This window comes from Pseudonaja textilis, chromosome 2, assembly GCF_049901715.1.
Source record: "Pseudonaja textilis isolate UNSWEBS1 chromosome 2, rPseTex1.2, whole genome shotgun sequence".
Classification (NCBI taxonomy): domain Eukaryota; kingdom Metazoa; phylum Chordata; class Lepidosauria; order Squamata; family Elapidae; genus Pseudonaja; species Pseudonaja textilis.
This window is the reverse complement of record NC_141991.1, coordinates 169,294,899-169,315,710: the sequence shown is the minus strand read 5'-3', so window position 1 is coordinate 169,315,710 and position 20,812 is coordinate 169,294,899. Positions and strand designations below refer to the sequence as shown.

General features: G+C 39.4%; 2 protein-coding genes across 3 annotated transcripts in view; both read right to left on the bottom strand.

Moving 5' to 3' along the window:
* The window catches only part of HOOK3 (hook microtubule tethering protein 3), a 73,971-nt gene that overhangs the window by 32,785 nt on the left and 20,374 nt on the right, over nucleotides 1–20,812 (bottom strand). The window contains exons 4-7 of one of the 2 annotated variants that reach the window (XM_087926416.1): nucleotides 20,096–20,171; nucleotides 18,013–18,063; nucleotides 16,549–16,681; nucleotides 3,934–4,001 (exon numbers count right to left, since the gene is read on the bottom strand). In XM_087926416.1, coding sequence (XP_087782542.1) covers nucleotides 3,934–4,001; nucleotides 16,549–16,597 — 117 coding nt within the window. In that variant the 5' untranslated portion in view covers nucleotides 16,598–16,681; nucleotides 18,013–18,063; nucleotides 20,096–20,171. The remainder of the gene's footprint in view (nucleotides 1–3,933; nucleotides 4,002–16,548; nucleotides 16,682–18,012; nucleotides 18,064–20,095; nucleotides 20,172–20,812) is intronic. The other variant, XM_026712746.2, reaches the window with a different exon arrangement.
* Nucleotides 13,021–14,455, bottom strand: LOC148127233 (lamina-associated polypeptide 2-like). The gene is made up of 2 exons (XM_087927694.1): nucleotides 13,590–14,455; nucleotides 13,021–13,052 (listed from the first exon to the last, which is right to left on the bottom strand). The coding sequence occupies exons 1-2, from the start codon at nucleotides 14,440–14,442 to the stop codon at nucleotides 13,021–13,023; spliced, it is 885 nt and encodes a 294-aa protein (XP_087783820.1). The 5' UTR covers nucleotides 14,443–14,455.

Genomic DNA, 20,812 nt, shown 5'->3' with positions numbered 1-20,812 from the left:
TTGCTACACAAGGGGGCACTAGAGGTTGCATAGCGAAGTCCGACGACTTGGAAGCTAAATGCAGAAATATGCCTGTTAGTGTTGCTTGCTCCACAAGGTGGCAGTAGAGGTTGCGTAGCGAAGTCAGAAGACTGGGTGGCTAAATGCAGAAATATGCATGGAAGATGCTGTTGCTACGCCTATGTTAGGTTGCAGTTAGTCCTGGAACCTTGAATTAAATTGATTAAATTGTCCACAATAATTGCAAAAAGGGATTATCATTGGATAAACACTCTGGTCAAATTTGAGAAACTGGGTAAAAAAAAATCAAACTCTGGGAAATTTCTCTTTGAGACCCAGATGTAGCTGTGGGCTGCTTTGCTTAGGTATGTTAGGTTGCAGTTAATCTTGGAACATTTGAATTAAATTGATTAAATTGTCCACAATAATTGCAAAAAGGGATTATCATTGCAAGCACGTATTGGTAAACTCTGGGAAATTTCTCCTTGACTACCAGATGGTGCTGTGGGATATTTTGCTTGAGTCGGGGGGGGGGGGTGAACTCCAGAGGAATTTATTGTTTCCTTGCTGGAAGAAAAACCAATCAATCGAATGCAACACTCCACAGGTTTTCTTGCAGTGTTATATGTTTTTTTTAATTGTTTAATAAAGATAGGGGAACATGAAGAAATTTTAAGGTTTTGAGCAGAAAGAGAAATTGTTCCTTTTAAAAATGTTGCTAGGATTAGCCTTCTTTGCTTTGAAGATGGTTTGTCAGTAATGAATTAAGACCCCCAATAAAACGGCCAGAGTAGTTGTAAAAACAGCTGGAGAGGCTTCTCTTATTTCCTCTAAGCTGGAAAAATGCAAAGCCTTTCAGCTGAAATGAGCAGGGCAAAATTAGTTTTCCTTTCTAGAAATGCCAGCAAGATTTCTGAAACTTTCTCATTGCATTTGGAAAGGGTTTGTAATTGGATGAATACAAGGATGGATGAGAGATACTTGGCCCCTCCCTTTCTTTTACAAATTGGTTCTGAGTTAGGAGTTGTAATTTGAGACACAGCACTTCTTTCGCCGAAGAGAAAAGGAGGGGGAATTTGCCCCTTCCTGGCTTGATACGAAGACAAAGGAATCCTGCCTCAGTAAAGGAAGAGAAAAAAAAAAGAATCAAAGGAGGCAAATTTGATTGCCTTTGAAAGCCAGCGCATAGGATATTTGAAAAGTCTCTTGTGTAAAAGGGGAAGGGGGGGATTCTTGCCCCTCCCTGCATTTCAAACTGAGGCACAGAGCTTAGCATTCCACATTCACTCCTAGCTTCATCATTACTTTGCTTTATCACAAATCCAAATTGTCTTTATACTGATGGGCTTCAGGACTTCAAATAACCATTTTTTAACTATTCTGTATCCTGTACAGATGCAGATAAACTCCACAAAACATCCATAACAAAGTACTTTTATTGGTTCATCAGGTATCCTCATAACTCACATTGTGACTAAGTTCTTTAATGACCAATCCTTTGCATATCTGTCTTGTAGGTAAAAAGATGGTTTATCTCCTATCCTTTTTCTCCCATCTTGTAACGATAGAAGTAGAACAGTTACCACGAGTCCATGAGTGAGGAAAATTCCCCCAACCCATCAAGGGTCAATTTAGTGACCAATTAGGATTACAGATGTGATCACGCTACATGGACTACATTTCCCAGGATACCTTAACTACATTTACCATGATGCATTCCCTTAAGGGAACAGCTCACAATTGCTACCTAACTATCCAATTCCCATACACTGGCTGGACAGGACATTAGTTCCTCTTTTTTTACTTCATTAAAAATTATAATTAACGCCTTATTTATTGAGGCATAAAATAATTCCTCCATCATTGCAAGATCTTTTTACTACTCTGTAATTTATTGCTACAAATGCTTATACTGTTCATAAACTAAAGTTGCCCTCACAGAAGAGAAAAAATATTGTGTTATTACCAAATATACTGCTATTCAGTAAGATACAGGGTACATCCCCACAGACCTGGCAGTAATCAGTAAAATTCACCAATGTGCAGAAATGATTAGATTAACCATGCTATTAAAAAATAAGGAAGAAGGAGATTTATAATATGGAATATATGGTACAAATGGCTGAGTAAAAAGGAAGTAAAGATGTTTAGTGAAAATGATTAAAGAAATTCTAAGGAAAAATAGGAATAAGGACGAATGTGTATATAGTTATGGATATATGTAAATTAATAATTATTGTAATATAATAATATAAATAAGTAAGGATTTAGTAAATAAGTTGTAGATATATTTGTAGTAAATGAATTTAATTGACACTAAGAGATATGTATACCGTTACGATAACGCTGCCAAATGTGAGAACATGTTTCTCTTTTTTAGAAATTTTAGAAATTTTGAATAAACATTTTTAAAAAAAAAAAAAAAGATACAGGGTACATCGGACAGTAATAAAATTAATTCCCCAGCTTTTTTAAAAAAATAGTAATAAATGAAACTTGATCTGCAAAAAGGATTTCAAGTGGTGGTATTACTGAATGACAATTGCGAATAGACATTCTACAGGAAGGAAGAAGACCGTTGGAATATGTAGCAGTATATTTTGCGCTTGAAAATCTTTTGTTTTTCTATTTCCATTAATTTCAGAGAAGCAATGCCTCAACTGCACTATCATCTTTTGAATCCTTGCTATTGATTCTCTGCTATCGTATTAGTGCAGGTTGGATCTTAGAGATTTACTTAGTATACTACCTCTTTATCCCCACTCCCAAAAAAAGTCCTGTATCAACCAACCAAGAAATTTGTTTGTACTGGATACACATGACCAGAAACATGGTCACGCTCTACATTTGTATTCCAGTGAAACAATAAAACCAATACACTACTGCACATACTACAGGATTCAAGAAACAAAATTAAAACAAAACCACAAATGTAAATATATAGGGTTGAACTGTTGGACAATTTATGTTTTCTGAACTTGATTTCCTTCTTGCAGATATTTCGTTACCAGACTAGGTAACATTGTCAGAGCTTTGAAGTGGGCACCTAATCACCCCAACAAGCACCAGAGAATAGCACGGAATCAAGAAGAAGCAATACATTCCTCCTGCTCAAATCGATACAAGCCTGGTAAGATAAGTTGCAATGTAATAGCAGAAAACAACATCAATGTTAGAGCAGTGATATCGTTATATAGTCTGGAAATGAAATGTATCCAAGAAGAAAACCAAGTTCAGAAAAGACCTATAAAATATTTTTTTCCCTTTATGCATGTAATTTTGGAGGGACAATTTCATGAGCCAGCTTGTACCAGTTTGCAAGAGTCTTTTTTTTTGGGGGGGGGGGATTTTGTGAATCAGTTTGAGAGCAGAGCTAAGCCACGATAAGATAGCATGCTGATCAGTTTTTTGGCAGCTTGTTGCACAGCATGTTTTCAAGAGGCAACTGGGTTTTCTACAGTTGCCTCTTGAAAAAGCACCTTTGGGACTACCATGACCTGGATGATTGAGAATCTCCATAGACATGATAGCAGCAATAGTTGTTATACATTTGTCAGCACACCACTCGGTACATACCAATCAATTCAGTGGTATTTATTCACAGGAAAGTTCACAAAGATTTTCCAAGTTATTGAGCCTTCCCTATTTCATTAATAATAATGAAATTCAGTCATTAAATTATCTACTGCTAAATATGCTCCTATTCAAAGATTTGGTGGAAATTAATAGGAAAGGGAATATAAGAGGGGGACCAAGTATTCGGAAATGTAAATATTCTACATAAAAGCAAAGTGGAACATATCATTAATTTATGTTTAAAAATATTTCAGCCCTCATCTGATCATATTTCTGAACTGTTAAAGGTTCACACAGTATGAATTCTGGAAACCAGTTCCACTATATAACTAAGATATGTATCTTTTAATTCCTTACCTCCTGAATGGCTGTCATAACCACATGTTGAACAGATTCCTCCATCATCATGATGGTTTGAATATACTCTGTAAGAAAACAGTTGTGATAATTCATGCTTAGAAAATTCAGAAGGATATACAGTCCAGTACGCCAACAATACTAAAGTGTTTCATTTAGTATAGGTTAATTTACAGCAACTATGTTACTAGCCCTGATACAAACGAATACAAATCCATGCGTAGAAATTGAAGAATGCAAACTTCAAGGGATGTAAATTCAAGTTCATTTTGGCTCAAGATGAATTCTTTTAATGGGCTTTTAGCATTACATTTAATTTCTATTCTTTCATATTTCTATTCTGTATTTTAATTATTGTTAGCCATTTTAAGTATTCAGACAAGTAGAAAGATGAGATATAAAGTAAATAAAGATAAATAAATGTCTCAATTTTTTTAAAAACAATGAATTTCTCTATGCAAGGGGATAAGTAGGACTGAAGAACTGAAACTGATTGTCAAGAAGTCTCTTTTCAGCAAGTCTAACACTTTTCACTCCTAGCAGATAATTATAGGTGTGTTATTTAATTAAAGACCATAAAAAATGGCACAACAGAAACAGATATATCTTTCCATTCTTTAAAAACACAAATGTATACAATCAATCCACCTCCTTCCCCTTTAAATATTTCATAAAAATGTTCCTAAACTTATCAAAACTTGATTGTAGCTGGCCATGCAATTATCAAGTTGTGACACTCTGGTCATGAATGTGTGGACAATTTCCAGCTAGTCTTGAGCACAGGCTGTATCCTGTTGCAAAATCAGTTTTAAAGGAACAACTGAGGGAAGCAAAATATAAATGTCTATATTGTCAAAATGAATTATTCTATAGCACATTCTTCAGTTCACTGAAAGATGTAGCTGTAAACAGTTAAATGACAAATTTACCTTTCTGACATGCATTTTGGTGATCCTAATATAAAACAGTGTTCAAAAGAACACAAAATACTTTCTGGTTTCAGGACTTCCGAAGTTTGAGCTTCTTCAGTGACAGACCGAAACCTCGTCTCTGCGAGGCTTCAATCCGTGCTCGCCGCTGGAGCACCCTGAGCCGGCTGGTTTCGAGGCTAAACCACCCCGTAGAGGTGGTGAAGAGGGGGGAGACTGCCTGCAGGGTTAAGGAGAGCCGCATCTCTCCTCCCCAGCTGGCCATTACTCCGTTTCCCAAAGGCGGTTTCAGCGGTGGTCAGAAATGGCCACCACAAAGAAGAACTCGACCAGAAAAGAATGTGCAGGAGGAAGATAAGAAGAGAAAGTTTTGGTTGACCGGGTCAAACAGCAAAAGCAACACATAAGGTACCCTGGAACTGAAACTATTAAAAAACAATACCGTTGTTCCCTAAGTAGATTTTTAAGCTGCGAAGGAGAGAGAAAAGGGAAAAGATTTGGTTTTCTCCTTTTCCTATACTGACAACTAAGAGACTTATGCAAGAAATTGGAAAAAAATCCACTTTGACATCAATAGGCATTTAATGCTGAAAATAAAAAGTCAAAGGGATAATAAAGATTTCTGGATAATTAAAAGCTTTTGAAAATAGGAAAGGAGGAAATAAAAGGGTAGGATCTGGAAGGGAGGAGACTGCCTGGAATTAAAAAAGAACTTACAGCAAAATCTCAACAAGACTTCCAAAAGATACATTCTAACTGAAATATCGCAACAAAAACCCCAGGAAGAGAAAGTCAAAAAAGAAATAACAAGATATAACTCGGGACTATCTGGATTACTCGATTTCTGGATTCTTGGTTATTGTTTTGAACGACTAAAATCAATCGGGTGGTTGTTTAAAACTGTTTAAAATGGCTCCACCTTTAGAAGAACTGAAAATGAAACTTAAAAAGTACAAAGAAGATGCACAAGAAGGGAGAGGTTCTTTTGGTTTCGTATTTCAGTTTTTAAAAATGGAGATTTGGAATTATGAGAAACAATAAGAAATGCCTGCAGAACAAGAATATTGTGACAAAGAAGAAGCCATCTTTAAAGAACAAGTAATCTTAGATGGGGGGAAGGAAAGGGGGGGAAAGAGAATGGAAAGGTTAAGATTGGGAAAAAGAACTCCCCCCCAAAAAGAGTGAAAAATAAGTATAAAATCAGAAAGCAACAGAAGAGGGAAATGCAGAAGAGAGAATTAGAACTAGAGAGACAAGGGGGTAAAAAGGGGAGGGAGAAGATGAGAGGGAAGAAAGAAAGGAAAAGAAGTTATAAAGGACAGAAGCAAAATATAGAAAAACGGGGCTTATTTAGAGATAATGGGTGAAAACTTAATGGAAAAAGGGATTCTGCAAAGGTACATAAGATAGTATGGTTATATTAGAAGCAGAAATAATTTTAGAAAATATGAAACAATGTATGATTAAAATGTCTGATAAAATAGCTATCGTAATTCAGTGGAATGCTTGTTAATAAATAAATGTAACAAAAGGTATATTTAATGATTTATAAAACATATGTGAAGAGAAATAAGGGAAAAATTAATTATGGAGATTATATGTGTTTTTAAGGAAGTATGATATTTAATTAAAAAGAAGTATTAAAGATGTTAAGATTTTAATGATTATTATTGATAGAACTGAACTGGAATGGAATGAGGGTTTATAATTACATATATTTACAATCTTTCTTTTTTTTAAAAAAATATAGTGTGTATTATAAGAATGTACCAAGCAGAATTTGATTGGAAGTTATGTATTATGTATTATATTGAAGGTCATAAACTTAAGGTATATATTGAAGTTTAAATAAGAGTTGAATGGATGTAATTAAAAGATATAAAGGTGTCATACTCCAATTAGTAACTACAGGAGAAAATTTGTTTAATGAGAAAAGATAATATGAAATTGAAACAGAACAGACAAAAGTATAAATATAATGATTTGAATTGAGATGAGATAATCAAAATAAAATTGAGGAAATTAAAAGAGGGGAAAAACTATATAGAAAATGTAAAATAATATAAGATATGGAATAGAATACAAAAAGGAGCATAACGTTGAGTTTTGTGTCTGTATAAAGAAGTTCAACCCAGGACCATGCTATTTTCAAAAAAGATGTTTTACTTGTATTTTATATGTGTGAAAACCCAAATAAAACTTTATTTAAAAAAAAATACTTTCTGGTTTCATGTGAAAATAAGAGATATAAACAGCTAACAAATCTTTTCCTACCTATATACTGCCTTCCAGCTACATCAAGAGTGCAATTCCCAAAATTTCCAAACAGCATACCTTTTGGAGACTAATTCCAGGAAATACCATCTAAATGGGAGGGGGAGGGGGTGTTACCAGATTGTACTAGGCGGTACTGTTTATTAATATACATATTTGACTTATATCTCACCTTTCTGCTTTGGCAAGCAGTTAAACAGAGTTAGTAACAGAATACAATTCAGCAATATTTTCTATGGACCAAATCAATATACTATGAGATCCTTTCAACTCTTTAGTCATCATTATGTATCCCACACCACTACTGCATTTTACTTCTGCTTCATGACAGTAATTTGTGTGGAAATCAGCAAAAGGAATATGGAATACAATTAAACAATGAAGCAATGAAACCAGGCTCAGTAGCAGTAACTGAGAGGGACCTTGGAGTCCTACTGGATAATCACTTAAATATGAGTCAGCAATGTGCAGCAGTAGCCAAAAAAGGCCAATACAATCCTAGGTTGCATTAACCCAGGGATAGAATCAAGATCATGTGAAGTATTAACACCGCTTTATAAAGCCTTAATAAGAAAGACCACGCTTAGAATACTGCATCCAGTTTTAGTCACCATATTATAAAAAGATATTGAGACTCTGGAAAGAGTGCAGAAAAGACAACAAAGATGATTAGGGAGCTAGCAGCTAAAACATATGAAGAATGGTTGCAGGAATTAGGTTTGTCTAGTCTAGTGAAAAAAAGGACTAAGGGTGACATGATAGTAATATTCCAATATTTAAGGAGCTATCACAAAGAAGAGGGTGTCAACCCATTTCCCCAAACTCCAGAAGGCAAGAAAAGAAACAACAGATGGAAACTAATTAAGGAGAGAAGCAACATAAAACTAAGAAAAAATTCCCTAACAGTGAGAACAATTAACCAGTGGAATTGCTTGCCATCAGAAATTGTGTGCGTTCCATTACTGGAGGCTTTTAAGAAGAGGCTGGACAGCCACTTGTCTGAAATAGTATAGGGTCTCCCGCTTGAGCAGGGGGTTGGACTAGAAGACCTCCAAGGTCTCTTCCAACTCTGTTATTCATACTATTTAGAGAAATGAAATGTAATAAAAAATAGTGATATCAAACACAATAAACCAGTAAGCCACGGGCATCCGGAAAGGGCGTTGGTACTTACTTGATACGCCTGTTCTCTGTGAGTTGTGAAGAGCATCCAGTGATGGGAAGGTGCTTCAGTCCCTTCTAGGAAGGCTGGGCTTAAACTTGAGGACACTCCTCCTCCTCTACAAAACTCCTCCTTAGCATCCCCAGTTTTGCAAAGCCAAGGTATTGATACCCTATATGCTTAAGCCTATGTAACAACACTGGCCGGAACAGACCCCCCTACCACAGGGGTGGGCAAACTACGGCCCACGGGCCACATCCGGCCCAATGGTCTGTCCAATCCGGCCCCACTCTGAAAAAAAATTGCTGGGCGTGGCGTATTGCCCTGCGCCGCGTGGCCCCCAAAGCTGCAAAACAGTGTGGAGCACTCTCAGGGTAGGAAAGAAAAGAACTTTGCAAAGGCCTCGGCTGGGAGTTCGAAATCACCTTCGAGTGCGACCTCTCTGAAGGTGAGTCCCCGCCAATACCCCTCTTTTTTCCGGGGCTTCCAGGCTTAAATTTTGCAAAGGCAAAGTTTGCAGGAGGGAGCGTCTTCCCACTGAGGAGCGGGAAGGGTTCCGCCCGGCGGGCAGGCAGGCTGCTTGGAGGAGGCGACCCGGCGGCGCTCCGGGTTTCCCCTCCGCCACGCAGCTTGGAGCCAGGCGTGAGCGCCCGCGAAGAAAAAGGAAGCCGCAAGTTGCTGGGAAGTTGCTTGGGTTTCCGGGGATTCCAGGCTTAAACTTTGCAAAGGCAAAGTTTGCAGGCGGGAGCGTCTTCCCGCTGAGAAGCCTTCCTTTTTCCTCGTGGGCGCTCACGCCTGGCCCCGAGCCATGCGGTGGAGGGGAAGCCCGGAGCGCTGCTGGGTCGCCTCCTCCAAGCAGCCCGCCTGCCTGCCAGGTGGAACCCTTCCCGCGGCGCTCCGGGCTTCACCTCCACTGCGCGGCTCAGGGCCAGGCGCGAGCACCCATGAGGAAAAAGGAAGCCGCAAGTTGCTGGGAAGTTGCTCGGGTTTCCGAGGCTTCCAGGCTTAAACTTTGCAAAGGCAAAGTTTGCAGGTGGGAGCGTCTTCCAACTGAGGAGCGGGAAGGGTTCCGCCCGGCGGGCGGGTGGGCGGGCTGCTTGGAGGAGGCAACCTGGTGGCGCTCCGGGCTTCCCCTCTGCTAAGAGGCTCGGGGCCAGGCGCAAGTGCCCACGAGAAAAAAGGAAGCCGCAAGTTGCTGGGAAGTTGCTCAGGTGCTGGGAGAAGGCTTTTAAAGTGCCGCCCGAGCAGGACTGCCGAGCCTGGAAACGGGGCACCAAGGCAGGGCAAGACTCCACCAGCAGCGGCCTAGCTTTAGGTGGGCTTGGATGCCCCTGAGCGCGGTTTGCTGTTTGTTCTCTCCTGGGACTCACGATTGGAAAGCATGGAAAGTAGTAGCAGGAGCAGCCGCGGTGTTACTTTGCTTCCAGAAGCTGCTCTTTTGGAAGAGCGCTTCAGTGATTGGACCTTGCCAGCTCGGGAGCAATTCCAGTTTTCGCTAACCTCGGTAGCAAAATAAAATCACTGAGTCAGTTCGAGCCTTGCAAACTGAGACTTAACTGGCAGGCAAAGAGCTCCTTGCCTTGCCTTCTCTCTTCCCCCTCAAGCGGAGGAAATGGTGTTGGAGAATTGCTTGCTGTAATTCGAAATTGAAACTTCAATTACCCTCCCCACCCAACTAATTTTCAGTAAGTGCCACTGACTTCAGCATTTGGTTGTAAGAGCTTGATTTGATCGAAGCTAAGTATTAGGGTTTTTTGTTTTCAAGTTCAAAGAGATGGTGGTTTAGAAGGGGTTTTGTTACTTTTGGGAGTGGGGGGAGCTTGGAAGACCAAAATTTTGAACGTTTTATTTAAAAGTCTTTTTTTTCCAATGTAGATTTGGAATGGAAAATCATTTATGTGGGATCAGCAGAAAGTGAGGAATTCGATCAGGTTTTAGATTCAGTATTATATAATTTGATTCAGTATTATATAATTATATATAATTTGCTGCATTTTATAATGGGCCCTTTATAATGGCCTTTTACAAAATTGGTTCGGCCCTCGAATGCAGATCTGATTTTCCATGTGGCCCCCGACAGAAATTAATTGCCCACCCCTGCCCTACCAGATGGAATAAAAGGGACGGGCTGGATGCTCTTCACAGCTTACAGAGAACGGGCATATCAGTTAAGTACCAATGCCCTTTCTCCCATGAGCTGTTCAGAGCATCCAGTGATGGGACATACCAAAGCTTGGCACTGTCCTAAGGGAGGGACTCCGTCTGGGTTGCAGACCTAACTGTCTCTGCAATAACTTGCTGCAAAACTCGCCTACCAAATGAAGTCTCAACAGAAGCAAATACGTCAATTTTATAATTTCTAATAAATGGAGATGGAGAAGCCCAGGTTGCAGCTCGGAAAATCTCCTCTATTGTAGCTTGGGTCGCCCATGCTGCTGTGGTGACTGCACTCCTGGTGGAGTGAGCGGTAATGCCTTGGGGCACTGGAATCAAGTGAGAGTCATACAACTTAGCGATGGTGGTCCTTAGCCATCTACCTATGGTAGAGGGTGAAACCTTGTGCCCCAGGGTGTTAGGTTGAAAAGACACGAAGAGGGCTTCTGTCTTTCTGGAGGGCACCGTGCACTCTATGTAGATGCTTAAGGCTCTTCTTACGTCCAAGTGGTGCCATTGGTGTTTGAGCCTGTGTGATGGACGTGAGCAAAAATTTGGGAGCACCAGCTCTTGAGCTCTATGGAATACCGAATTAACTTTTGGAATGAAGGAGGGATCTGGTGTGAGAACCACTCTATCCGAATGGAAAATGCGGAGATCTTTGAGCACCGATAATGCAGCTAGTTTGGAGATTCTTCGGGCAATTGCTATCAGGAAAACTACTTTGTAGGTTAGAAATCGAAGCGTCGTGGTCCTTAGTGGCTCGAAGGGACCTGTATTAGGGGCCAATAGTACCTTATTTAAGTCCCAAGTTGGATATCAGTTTACTATGAGGGGGCCGCAAGTTCTTGGCATTGCCAAGAGGTAAAATCATCTCAAGATATGACCGAAGCCAGGGTCGCCACCTGTCTCCAGAGTATTGGGTGATAACCCTTTGTTTAGGCCCTCCTGTAAAAATTCTAATAACTGAACTACTGATGGGGAAGTGGGGTCGATCTGAACCTTCTGACACCAACGGCAGAAGCTAGACCAGGTGGCCTCATAGATTCGGTTCGTCAAAGGACATCAAGCCAACTGAATAGTGTGAATAACTTGAGTAGAAAGGTATTCATCTCTCAGACGTCTCCGTTCAACTTCCATAAAGCTAAGTTTAGCCATTGGGGGTCCGGGTGTAGCACTGTCCCTTGAGATAGCGATATGACCGATGATGGGATTCTCCATGGTGGAACCGACGAGAGGTCCTTCAGGTCCGCGAACCATGCTCGCCTTGGCCAATAAGGAGCCACTGATAGTAGGTCCACTTTTTCTTCCAGCAACTTCTGAATCAATTTGGGAATCACGGGGAGAGAAGGAAAGGCATATACGGTCAGGTGGACCAGTGACATCTGAGTGCGTTCACGTCCTCCGGCCCCTGCGATGGGTAACAAGAAATGAATCGGGGAAGCTGTGCATTGAGTGGGAAGGCAAACAGGTTGACTACTGGTTGGCCCAACCTCCCAGTAGCCTCCAGAAAGATCTTGGGGTCCAAACGCCACTATGATTGGTCCAATGTGGCTCTGCTGAGCCAATCCACTTATACATTCGCTACTCCAGATATGTGCTCCTCCTTTAGAGACAGAAGATGGATTTTGGCTCACAGGAATAATCTTTCTGCTTCCCTCATTAGTAGATTGGAATGAGTGCCTCCTTATTTGTTGATATGTGCCTTTGTAGTTACGTTGTCTGTTAAGACGAGCACATGTTTGCAAATGGAGATGCAGGAGGAACTGTTGAAGGGCCAAGTACACCGCTCTCAGTTCTAGCCAGTTGATATTGTATGCCTTCTCTGAATCCGTCCAAAGGTCTTGTGCTGTATATAATTGGAAGTGGGCCCCCATCCCACTAGACTGGCATCTGTTGTAACAATCGACCTGTGTGGATCCTTGAAAGGGCATCCCTTGTTGATTTCGGGTCGTGTCCACCATCGTAGAGACCTGAGAACGGTTGATGGAACTTTTACGCAAGTCCTGGCATCGTCTCTCCTGGCACATTGGTATGGCAACAGGAACCATTGCAGGGTTCTTGCATGGAACCGGGCTCAAGGGATAATAGAAATACAAGAAATCATTTTTCTGAGCAATTTAGAAAGGAGACATAGTTGTACTTTCCTAAGAGTTCTGATCTGTTGAGCCAAATCTCTAATGCTTTCTTGTCTGTCAGGGGAGAGGAAAACTTTGCCTTCCAGGGTGTCAATGATGGCGCCAAGGTGAATGAGTCTAGTAGAGGGTGTTAAATGACTTTTTGACCAATTGATTGAGAACCCATGTAGTTGTAGGGTTACAAGTGTAGTTTGAGTGTTTGAATTTGCTTGATTGATGGAAGATGCCAGAATAAGAATATCATCCAAGTAGCATTGAACTCGGATGAGTGATGCTGCCAAGGCAGCCAAGACCTTTGTAAAGGTTCTGGGAGCTGAAGCTAGGCCAAATGGGAGAGCAATATATTCCTAATGGACGTTGTTGTAACAGAAACAAAGGAATTTGAAATGTGAGGGCCTAATTGGGATATGTAAGTAAGCTTCCGTGAGGTCTATGGAGGTAAGGACATCGTCTTTTCTGATGCTGAGTAAGATGGATTGGAGAGTGGTCATTTTAAATTTTCGGTAAATTAAATATTGGTTTAGGTGTTTTAAGTCCAGGATTGCCCTCCATCCCCCTGAACTTTTAGGGACCACAAAGAGGTGCGAATAAAAAACAAGACCTTTTTGATTAGAAGGGGCAGGTTGTATGGCCCAGATCTCTAGGAGATGTGCTATGGCTGTGTCCATGAGAAACCTTTTTTCTGCATCCCTGGAAACTGGGGACTTCATAAAAATATCTGGGGTGGTGGAGCTGAACTCCAGTGCCAGACCAAATCGTACTGTGTTCCTGACCCATGCATCAGTGGTAGAGGAGTCCCATAGGTTGGCAAAATCTCATTGTGGTAGTTACTTGGACCTGCGGAAGGGCCTAGATCCTGTTCCTCGAAATTGTCTCCTAGGATGGAGTTCCCTTCTATATCTGTCCCCAGGTTCAATTCTATCTGTCTGTTGTCTGAATCCAAGCTGTCTTTGAAATCTTGGATAGTAGGGTTGGTAGAAGAGGTGGAAGGAATCCTACAAAAGGGCTGTGATGATCTGGACTCTGATTGACGAAAAAGAGAGGGAAGCATTTTCTTTTTGGTTCTGGTTTCAGTTAGGGGGGGTTCAAGCACACTGCCAAATAGTTTGTTCCCCAAGATGGGAGCTGAGGCAAGCCGCCACTTGTGCTTGACATCTGCCTGCCAATGCCTGAGCCAAAGTAACCTTCTAGCCGCAATTTGGGAAGCAATGGCCCTAGAGGAAAATTTAACTACACTGAAGGTAGCATCTGCTGAAAACTCTGCAGCAGCGATTAATTTAGCCACATCTTGGTGTGCCCTAATGTTTGAGGCTGGAATGGAATCCCTCAGGTGGTGGAGCCATCTGAGAGGTGACCTAGTGAAAAAGGAGGCAGCTGTGGCTGCTCTGATGGCCCATGCATCCGAGACGTGTGCCCTGCGGAGGGCTAGTTCCGCCCTCTTTTCCTCAGGCTTGAGAGCCTCTTCAGCTTCACTTGGGATGGCTGAGGAAGATGCAAGCGCAATGATAGGCTCATCCACTTCTGGAGTGTTTAGAAATTTAGAGAACTCGGGGGCCAAATTATAGTATTTTTTATCATGTCCTGTGAGAGTGGGATATGAGGCTGCTGCAGCCCATTGTTTTTGTACTAAATTGGAAAACATGTGTGGCACAGGGATAGCCTCTGCCTCCATGACTGGTTGAGAGAATATGAGATCCTCTGCTTCCCCTGGAGTATTTGATGGGGGAGGGGTACCCGTATTATCCAGTTGTGCGGTGTTCTTGGCCTTAAACAGCAGGGATTTAAATAATTGTGGGCGGAATAATCCTGTAAATACGGGGAGGTCAGGTGAGAGGCCTTCATCGTCAGACATCCCCCTTTCTAGTGGATCCACCTCTCACAATACCTGGTCAACAGGTACCTCCTCCATTTGATCCACTGGATCCCCTTGATCTCCCATATCCTGTGTATATTGAGGGTCTCTGACAATGGGCAATGATAGTTCTATGGGGGGGGTACCTGATGAAGATGTGGATCTGTGATGCCCAGAGATTGTTCAGAAAGAGATCTGCAACCCGAAGCCGAGGGTGTTCGTCCTGCCTGAATAGCCTGTTGGACACCTGCTGCTATGCCCTTCTGGATAGCTAGTTCCTTCCATACCCTCATGCTGGCAGGGATTTCCTCTGGAAGTTCCTCCTCTTGTCTGAGGCCAGCTGCAGTTGGCATAAATGTTGCCTCTGGGGCCCTCCTTGGGGAGAGAATGTTAGAAAGAGCCTTCTGAGGAGGTTGTATCGATATGCTGCTCCTTCTGGATAAATCCAGAAGGGCGGTTGGAGGGTTCTGAGACTGTGAGGTAGAGGGTATGATGAGTGGTGAAGAGGTGGGCTGTGCAGCTGCTTGTGTACCTGCCTTTCTGATGGCGTCTGCGTGCATCTTTCTCTTCTGCCATAGAGTCTTTTTGGGCTCCGTGGACTTATCTCTATTTTTAGCAGTTAGTCTAGATCTGGAGTTGTAGCTGCTGGCCATGGTAATGCCTTTGATAGCACTGGAAAGAGGCTATGAAATTAGGTGGCTGGAATACCTAGGGGCCTTCTCCCTTAAGGGGCAGGGGATCCTGGAATAAATAGCTCCCCGATGCCTTTAACAAATATTGTCTCCTTGTACTGTTTTGCTTTATTATCTATCTATCTATCTATCTATCTTTTAATAACTTAAAGATTTGTAGAATTTAAGTCAATCAAGTCAATTTTTGAATAAAGTACTTGTAATATCAAATATGGAGACCAGAACACCCCCCTTCAGACCTGATACCTATATGAGGACACAGAGGTCTGTAACTGATAATTAGATCAGTTTAGCTGCACTTATTGCCTGTGGAATCCAGCAGTTCAAGTCCTCTATCATCCAGTGGACTGGTGGCAGGGACTCCCCTTCCCAGGTCCCCCCAAAAAGGGAAATCTTGTTGGGTAACTTTCCTTACAGACAGTAACAATTACTCAGCCAATTTAACACCGCAGCCTTTAAAATGCTGGCTGCCTTGTGGCAGAATGAAAACAAAAGCAGCTATCACCGCCGGCCTGCTAAAAGCAAAACCGTTCAGCGGGAAGGCACAGGGGCTAATTCCCTGCCCTGAGGTGTTCTGCAGGGAAAGCCTCCTAATAAAAAGGAAAAAAGGCTGCACTTTTAAATGGAAGCTTCAAACCTCGAAGGGACAGAGCGTTTACTCAGCCGGCTGGGAGATTGGAGAAATAAGCCTCCTTGTTTAGAAGTTTAAGGCAGCATGTCTCTGAAAGGAGAGGCTTTTAGCCTCAGGGCAGATTGGAAAGATAAGCCTCCCTGTTTATGAGGCTTTAGCCTCAGGAGGCTGGAATGTCAAAACAAAACAAAACAAAACAAAACAAAAACCCGAACAAAAATCAGCCAGGATTCTGTTCCGACCAGGAAAATAATAACACAAACTGTCTGAAGAAAAGCTGAGCTAAAACTGGGGACGCTAAGGAGGAGTCTTGTGGAGGAGGAGGAGTGTCCTCGAGTTTAAGCCCAGCCTTCCTAGAAGGGACTGAAGCACCTTCCCATCACTGGATGCTCTGAGAGAGCTCATGGGAGAAACAAGGGAAATATGTGCTCTTTTAAACCAATGTTTCACTGAAAAATCAATCTGAAATGATTCAGAAGTGCTTTGAATGTAGACAAGCACAACACTTCTCAAGTACTCATTACAGCAGTCTGATCAGAAAGATGCTGCTGCTTTAAGGATTTCCGTGTAAATCTTAAAGTACCAATGCCTTTTTTTCAGGTTGGCTCACTACTGACTCATTCTGGGTCAAATAGAAGACATTAAACTAATTGTCAATTTTCTTAACACTCACCAAAGAAACTGGAAAAAAAACCCCAATGCCAATTATGTCTGTGTTAATGAAACAAGCAAAAACTATATCTAGTTTGAATAATGTACCATTTTAATAAAATACCAACTAACCTTGTTTTTGTTCACAGTTTACAGCACAGCCTAAAATAAGCTGAAGCATTCTTCCAAGTTCTGCTGCATCAGAGTGCTCCCCAATCAAGTTAACATCAGGAAGGATAAAATCATTAATCTGTTGCCCCAAAATCTGTGCAAGGATAAAAATATATTAACATATTTCCAGGTTTCAGGGTCAAAGTAAACAGAATTGCAGAATCAGGAATCTAATGAGAGGAAATTGTATTATTCACTCTGTAGGATAACTACCAGCCAGATGCATAAATCATTCCTTCCTGAATTCTTCAAATCCAGTTTGCTAAGCAACTAACAGAAAGCTTTTGTTTCTGTGCCTCTGACATATCTATCTCCTATTAATAAAATCTTTATCCCCATACCAGACATCTAGCAAAACTCTCCAGTTAAGGAGTCAAAATGGTCGGGTTGTTCTTAAGTGGCTCAAATCTAGAAGTTAGCTTATCTTTATAGTACATAGTTGATGCTTCATGCTGTTGACTATTCATTGCATACAATGCTTATTCAGGCCCATTAATGTATAGAGGTTTGGCTGAGACACATTTCCGTAAGGGGACTAAGCACAATTGCATAAAAGTTGGCAGTAACACCAAATTCTTTTGCTTGCAATTCAAACAAGCAACATTCTTTAGGTGTAAACCTGATTCAAATAATCTCTTTTAACATAAATACTAAAATATTTTTCAAACAAATACAATCAAGATAAAAAAGATTTTCTAGAACCATCTCTCCAAAAATTGATAATAGATCCAACACCCATTGAAAGTAGTAAACACGGGACATTTGGATTTAGAACAATTAATATATAATATATAAACATCAATGATTTATTATAACACTTTACCAGAGAGTGTAAAAATACATTTATTCTGTCATTCTTTTTATGAAATCAGAATGGAGTATATAAGTATTTAAAGTGAAAAGCTTCCCAATGGAAACATTCAGAATTCCACTGGGGTTTCTCCCATGACCCAAAATGATCAACAAAAACAATTTTTGATGCATCAAACTTATTTCACATTTCTTTTAGAAGAAAGGACATTTTATTCCACCAACAAAAATATCGCCATTCTAGCCAATTAAAATTAAGGATAGATCACAGAACAGAATAAAACTGACATTTTATATATTTACCATATTTGTCAAACTAACTACTTTAGATCAATAATTCTATTAAATGTGATCAAGATCATCTTCATAAGACTGATAAAGTATATATCAAGGAATTTATCAGCTTTCAAAACATGCAAGCCTGCAATAAAATCATGTTGCACATTTGTTTAAAAAATGGGAAATGCCCACAGAGGAAGAATTACTCTTTTTATATATTTTAAACGTAGGCAAGATATTTTTAAAAAGAGATCTAAAATATTTGAAACAATTATAGTAAACTAATCTACATATTAGACTTAAAGAAAGAGATATATTATATATATCAATTCTTACTTCATGGTTGTAGTCCAAAATTCCTTTTAAAATTTTCTTCAGATTGCTCACCTTAGAGTGAAAGAAAAACAATTATTTAAAAAAGAATACCCTAAATTACAATTAAAACTGAAGTTTATAAGAATTCATTATAATATAAAGCAGAAGAGGATTTTTTTGTGTTTTGTGGCGGTGTTTGCCAAAAAAGCCAATAACAAAAATCTCAAAATTATGATTCTATGCTTTTCTGATTTCTAGATACTGTTTGGTCACAGGGATACAAAAAAAAAAAAAAATCATCACACATAATAGTGATAGTTTATATCTCTGAATTTGGATTAGTATTCCCAATTGTTTTATATACTAATTATTCAAATAAAAACATATTTGAATATCCCTATAAATACAAAATATATAAGGCAAAGATTCAAAATCATATATTTATTGGGATTAGCATAACTTTTCAAAATACCCTCAATTACAACATTAGTAACTGTTTCTGATGGTGGGGGAGCATCATATTTTTAAGCATATTCGTATTTTTTGATGTGCCTGAAAAGATTATTTCATTTAGGGTTTCTTTGTTCCATTTTTTAAAATGTTTCAGACCATCCTGAACAAATCCATGAAAGTGTTATGATTTTTATAATTTGAAAACATATTAGTTCCTTTTGCTTCCAATTTTTAAACATTTCTCATTATAAACTAGAACCTACATGTGAATTTCTATTTTTTTTTTCTAATTGTAATTGTAAGTATGACATTTTTGGCAAAGTGTCAAGATCAATGAAAGGGAATTCAGTATTGTAACAGCAATCGAGCAACTGAAGAAAGCAAATTTTCTGCATAAACATGAGAGATTTCAAGCAAGTTGTATTTAACCTAAACCAAAGAAAAACATGATTCCAACTTAGGATGTGGTCTTGAGTCCCAAATAATAATAAAAGAAGTCCAATTCCATCCTGATATTGGATTGAAAACAATGAATGAAAAATTTAATTTAAATAATATTTCTGTTGCTCCCTGGAGGGCATGAGATTCACTGTAATTCCATATGTCTTAGGTCTGCAATGTTAATTATTCTTGCAAATACTGCATTCTTCAAAATCCTTTAAATCAAAATTTAATTCCATTACTATTTAGTTAGCTTTTAGATTGACATTTCGTGTTTTATATGTAAGTTCTACAAACCACCTAGAGTCCTGGTTTCAAGTGACAGGCAAATCCCATAAATAAGTAAGCAAACAAGCAAACTTTGTAATGAAATAATTATGTTTTGCTCTTCTACTATGGGACGTCCCTGGAAAAAAAATCAGCAAATTCTTTCTTGTAGAAAATAAACAGACAAATGCATAAATAAGAAGTAAAATAACACAGTCTAAAGATAAACACTTCTCAGGTAGCCTTCAATTAAATTCAGATGTCTTTTGGTCACCCAGCAGCAATATTTGTTGCAAAAATTCTACGTCTATCTAATAAGAAAATGCCACACGAAGATCACTATTTGGTTTCATAATTTGCTGAACAGTGAAGTACAGCTGAAGAAAAATGTGTCAGTTTGTCTCAACCATATAATTATTGATGTTTGGGCCATGTTTCACAATGACTCTTAATTAAATATAGTTTCTGAAGACTTAAATGCATTAGCAGTACTAATAATTTTACACGTCCTAATTTGATGGAAAAAGTATGGGTTTTAATCTTTCTGATAGTTTTTTCCATTTTTATTGTCAAACGTGGTAGCGAATATTTCAGCATTTCCTACTGATAACAAGAGGACTTTAACTTTCCCAAGAATATGATGCTGTATCTCAGAAGGACTTAAATGTTATTACATGGAAACAAGAACCATCAAGAACTTTAAATCAATCATGAATCATCACAAAACCAGATTAAACAAAAAAAAAGTAATTTATGTGTATGATGATCTGCTATGGCTAAGGATCTGCCAAGAAGCAATTAAGCAAAGATTCAGCAAAAGCTTTTCAGACTTTAAAATCAATAAAGACAGAGTACTGAATGCAAATGTGCAGCACTCCCTTCCCTTCGCATGATTTTCACTAGTCAAGAGGAGTCTGGGACTTGACAAAAGCTCCCATTTTACCTCCACATCTGCAGGTAAGACTGAAAAAGACTTCAGTGGGAAGCAATTTTTGGCTTTTGCCTTCTGCAAAACTGTACTGCAAACATAAAAAGGAATAATTTAACATTTCAACCTATACTAGAGACCTTGGTCAACAACAAATATCCTGTCATTAATGTTTTTCCATACTTAAGGCAGTTTATTTCAAACTCAGATTGAGTTTTCTGACAGAATAAAACAAGCCCTATTTGATAACACATCCCTAGCCACCTTCTCATGGACAAATATGGTTAACCAACTAAGTAAAAATTTGTTTTTTATCATGAGACACCAGGCTTTAAAAAGCCAGTTGATAACAGAATAAATTTATTTAAGAAACAAAGTATCTCTGAAAATCAATTCCATAAGTTTGTAGAATAGGGCATGATATTAATTATATAAATAAATAGAATATATTAAAATATGCTCCATTTGAAATTTTCAAATAATGGTACTACATGGGCGCAACAATGTTATCAGGAGGCTCAATAAGTACTATTGGCTGGGGGCGGGGGGGTCGTATCAGTTATCTCCCTTCTTTTATGCAGTTTTCTTTTCCATACAAAAGCCCTGGGAGAGATTAATAAATAAAACTACTTATACCTTATGTATGCAAATGCAGATTTTTCACAATTAAACGAGAGTTTATCAGTGTTGTCAGACGTGAACAACCAGACTCATATGTGTAGACTATAAACC

Excerpts from the sequence above, each read along its gene's own strand:
- LOC148127233 (XM_087927694.1), bottom strand. The coding sequence starts at position 14,442 with ATGTCTGACGATGAAGGCCTCTCACCTGACCTCCCCGTATTTACAGGA. Across the intron at positions 13,053-13,589 it reads CAGATCATCACAGCCCTTTT|CATCAGAAAAGACGATGTCC; the intron begins GTAGGATTCCTT and ends CATCTTACTCAG.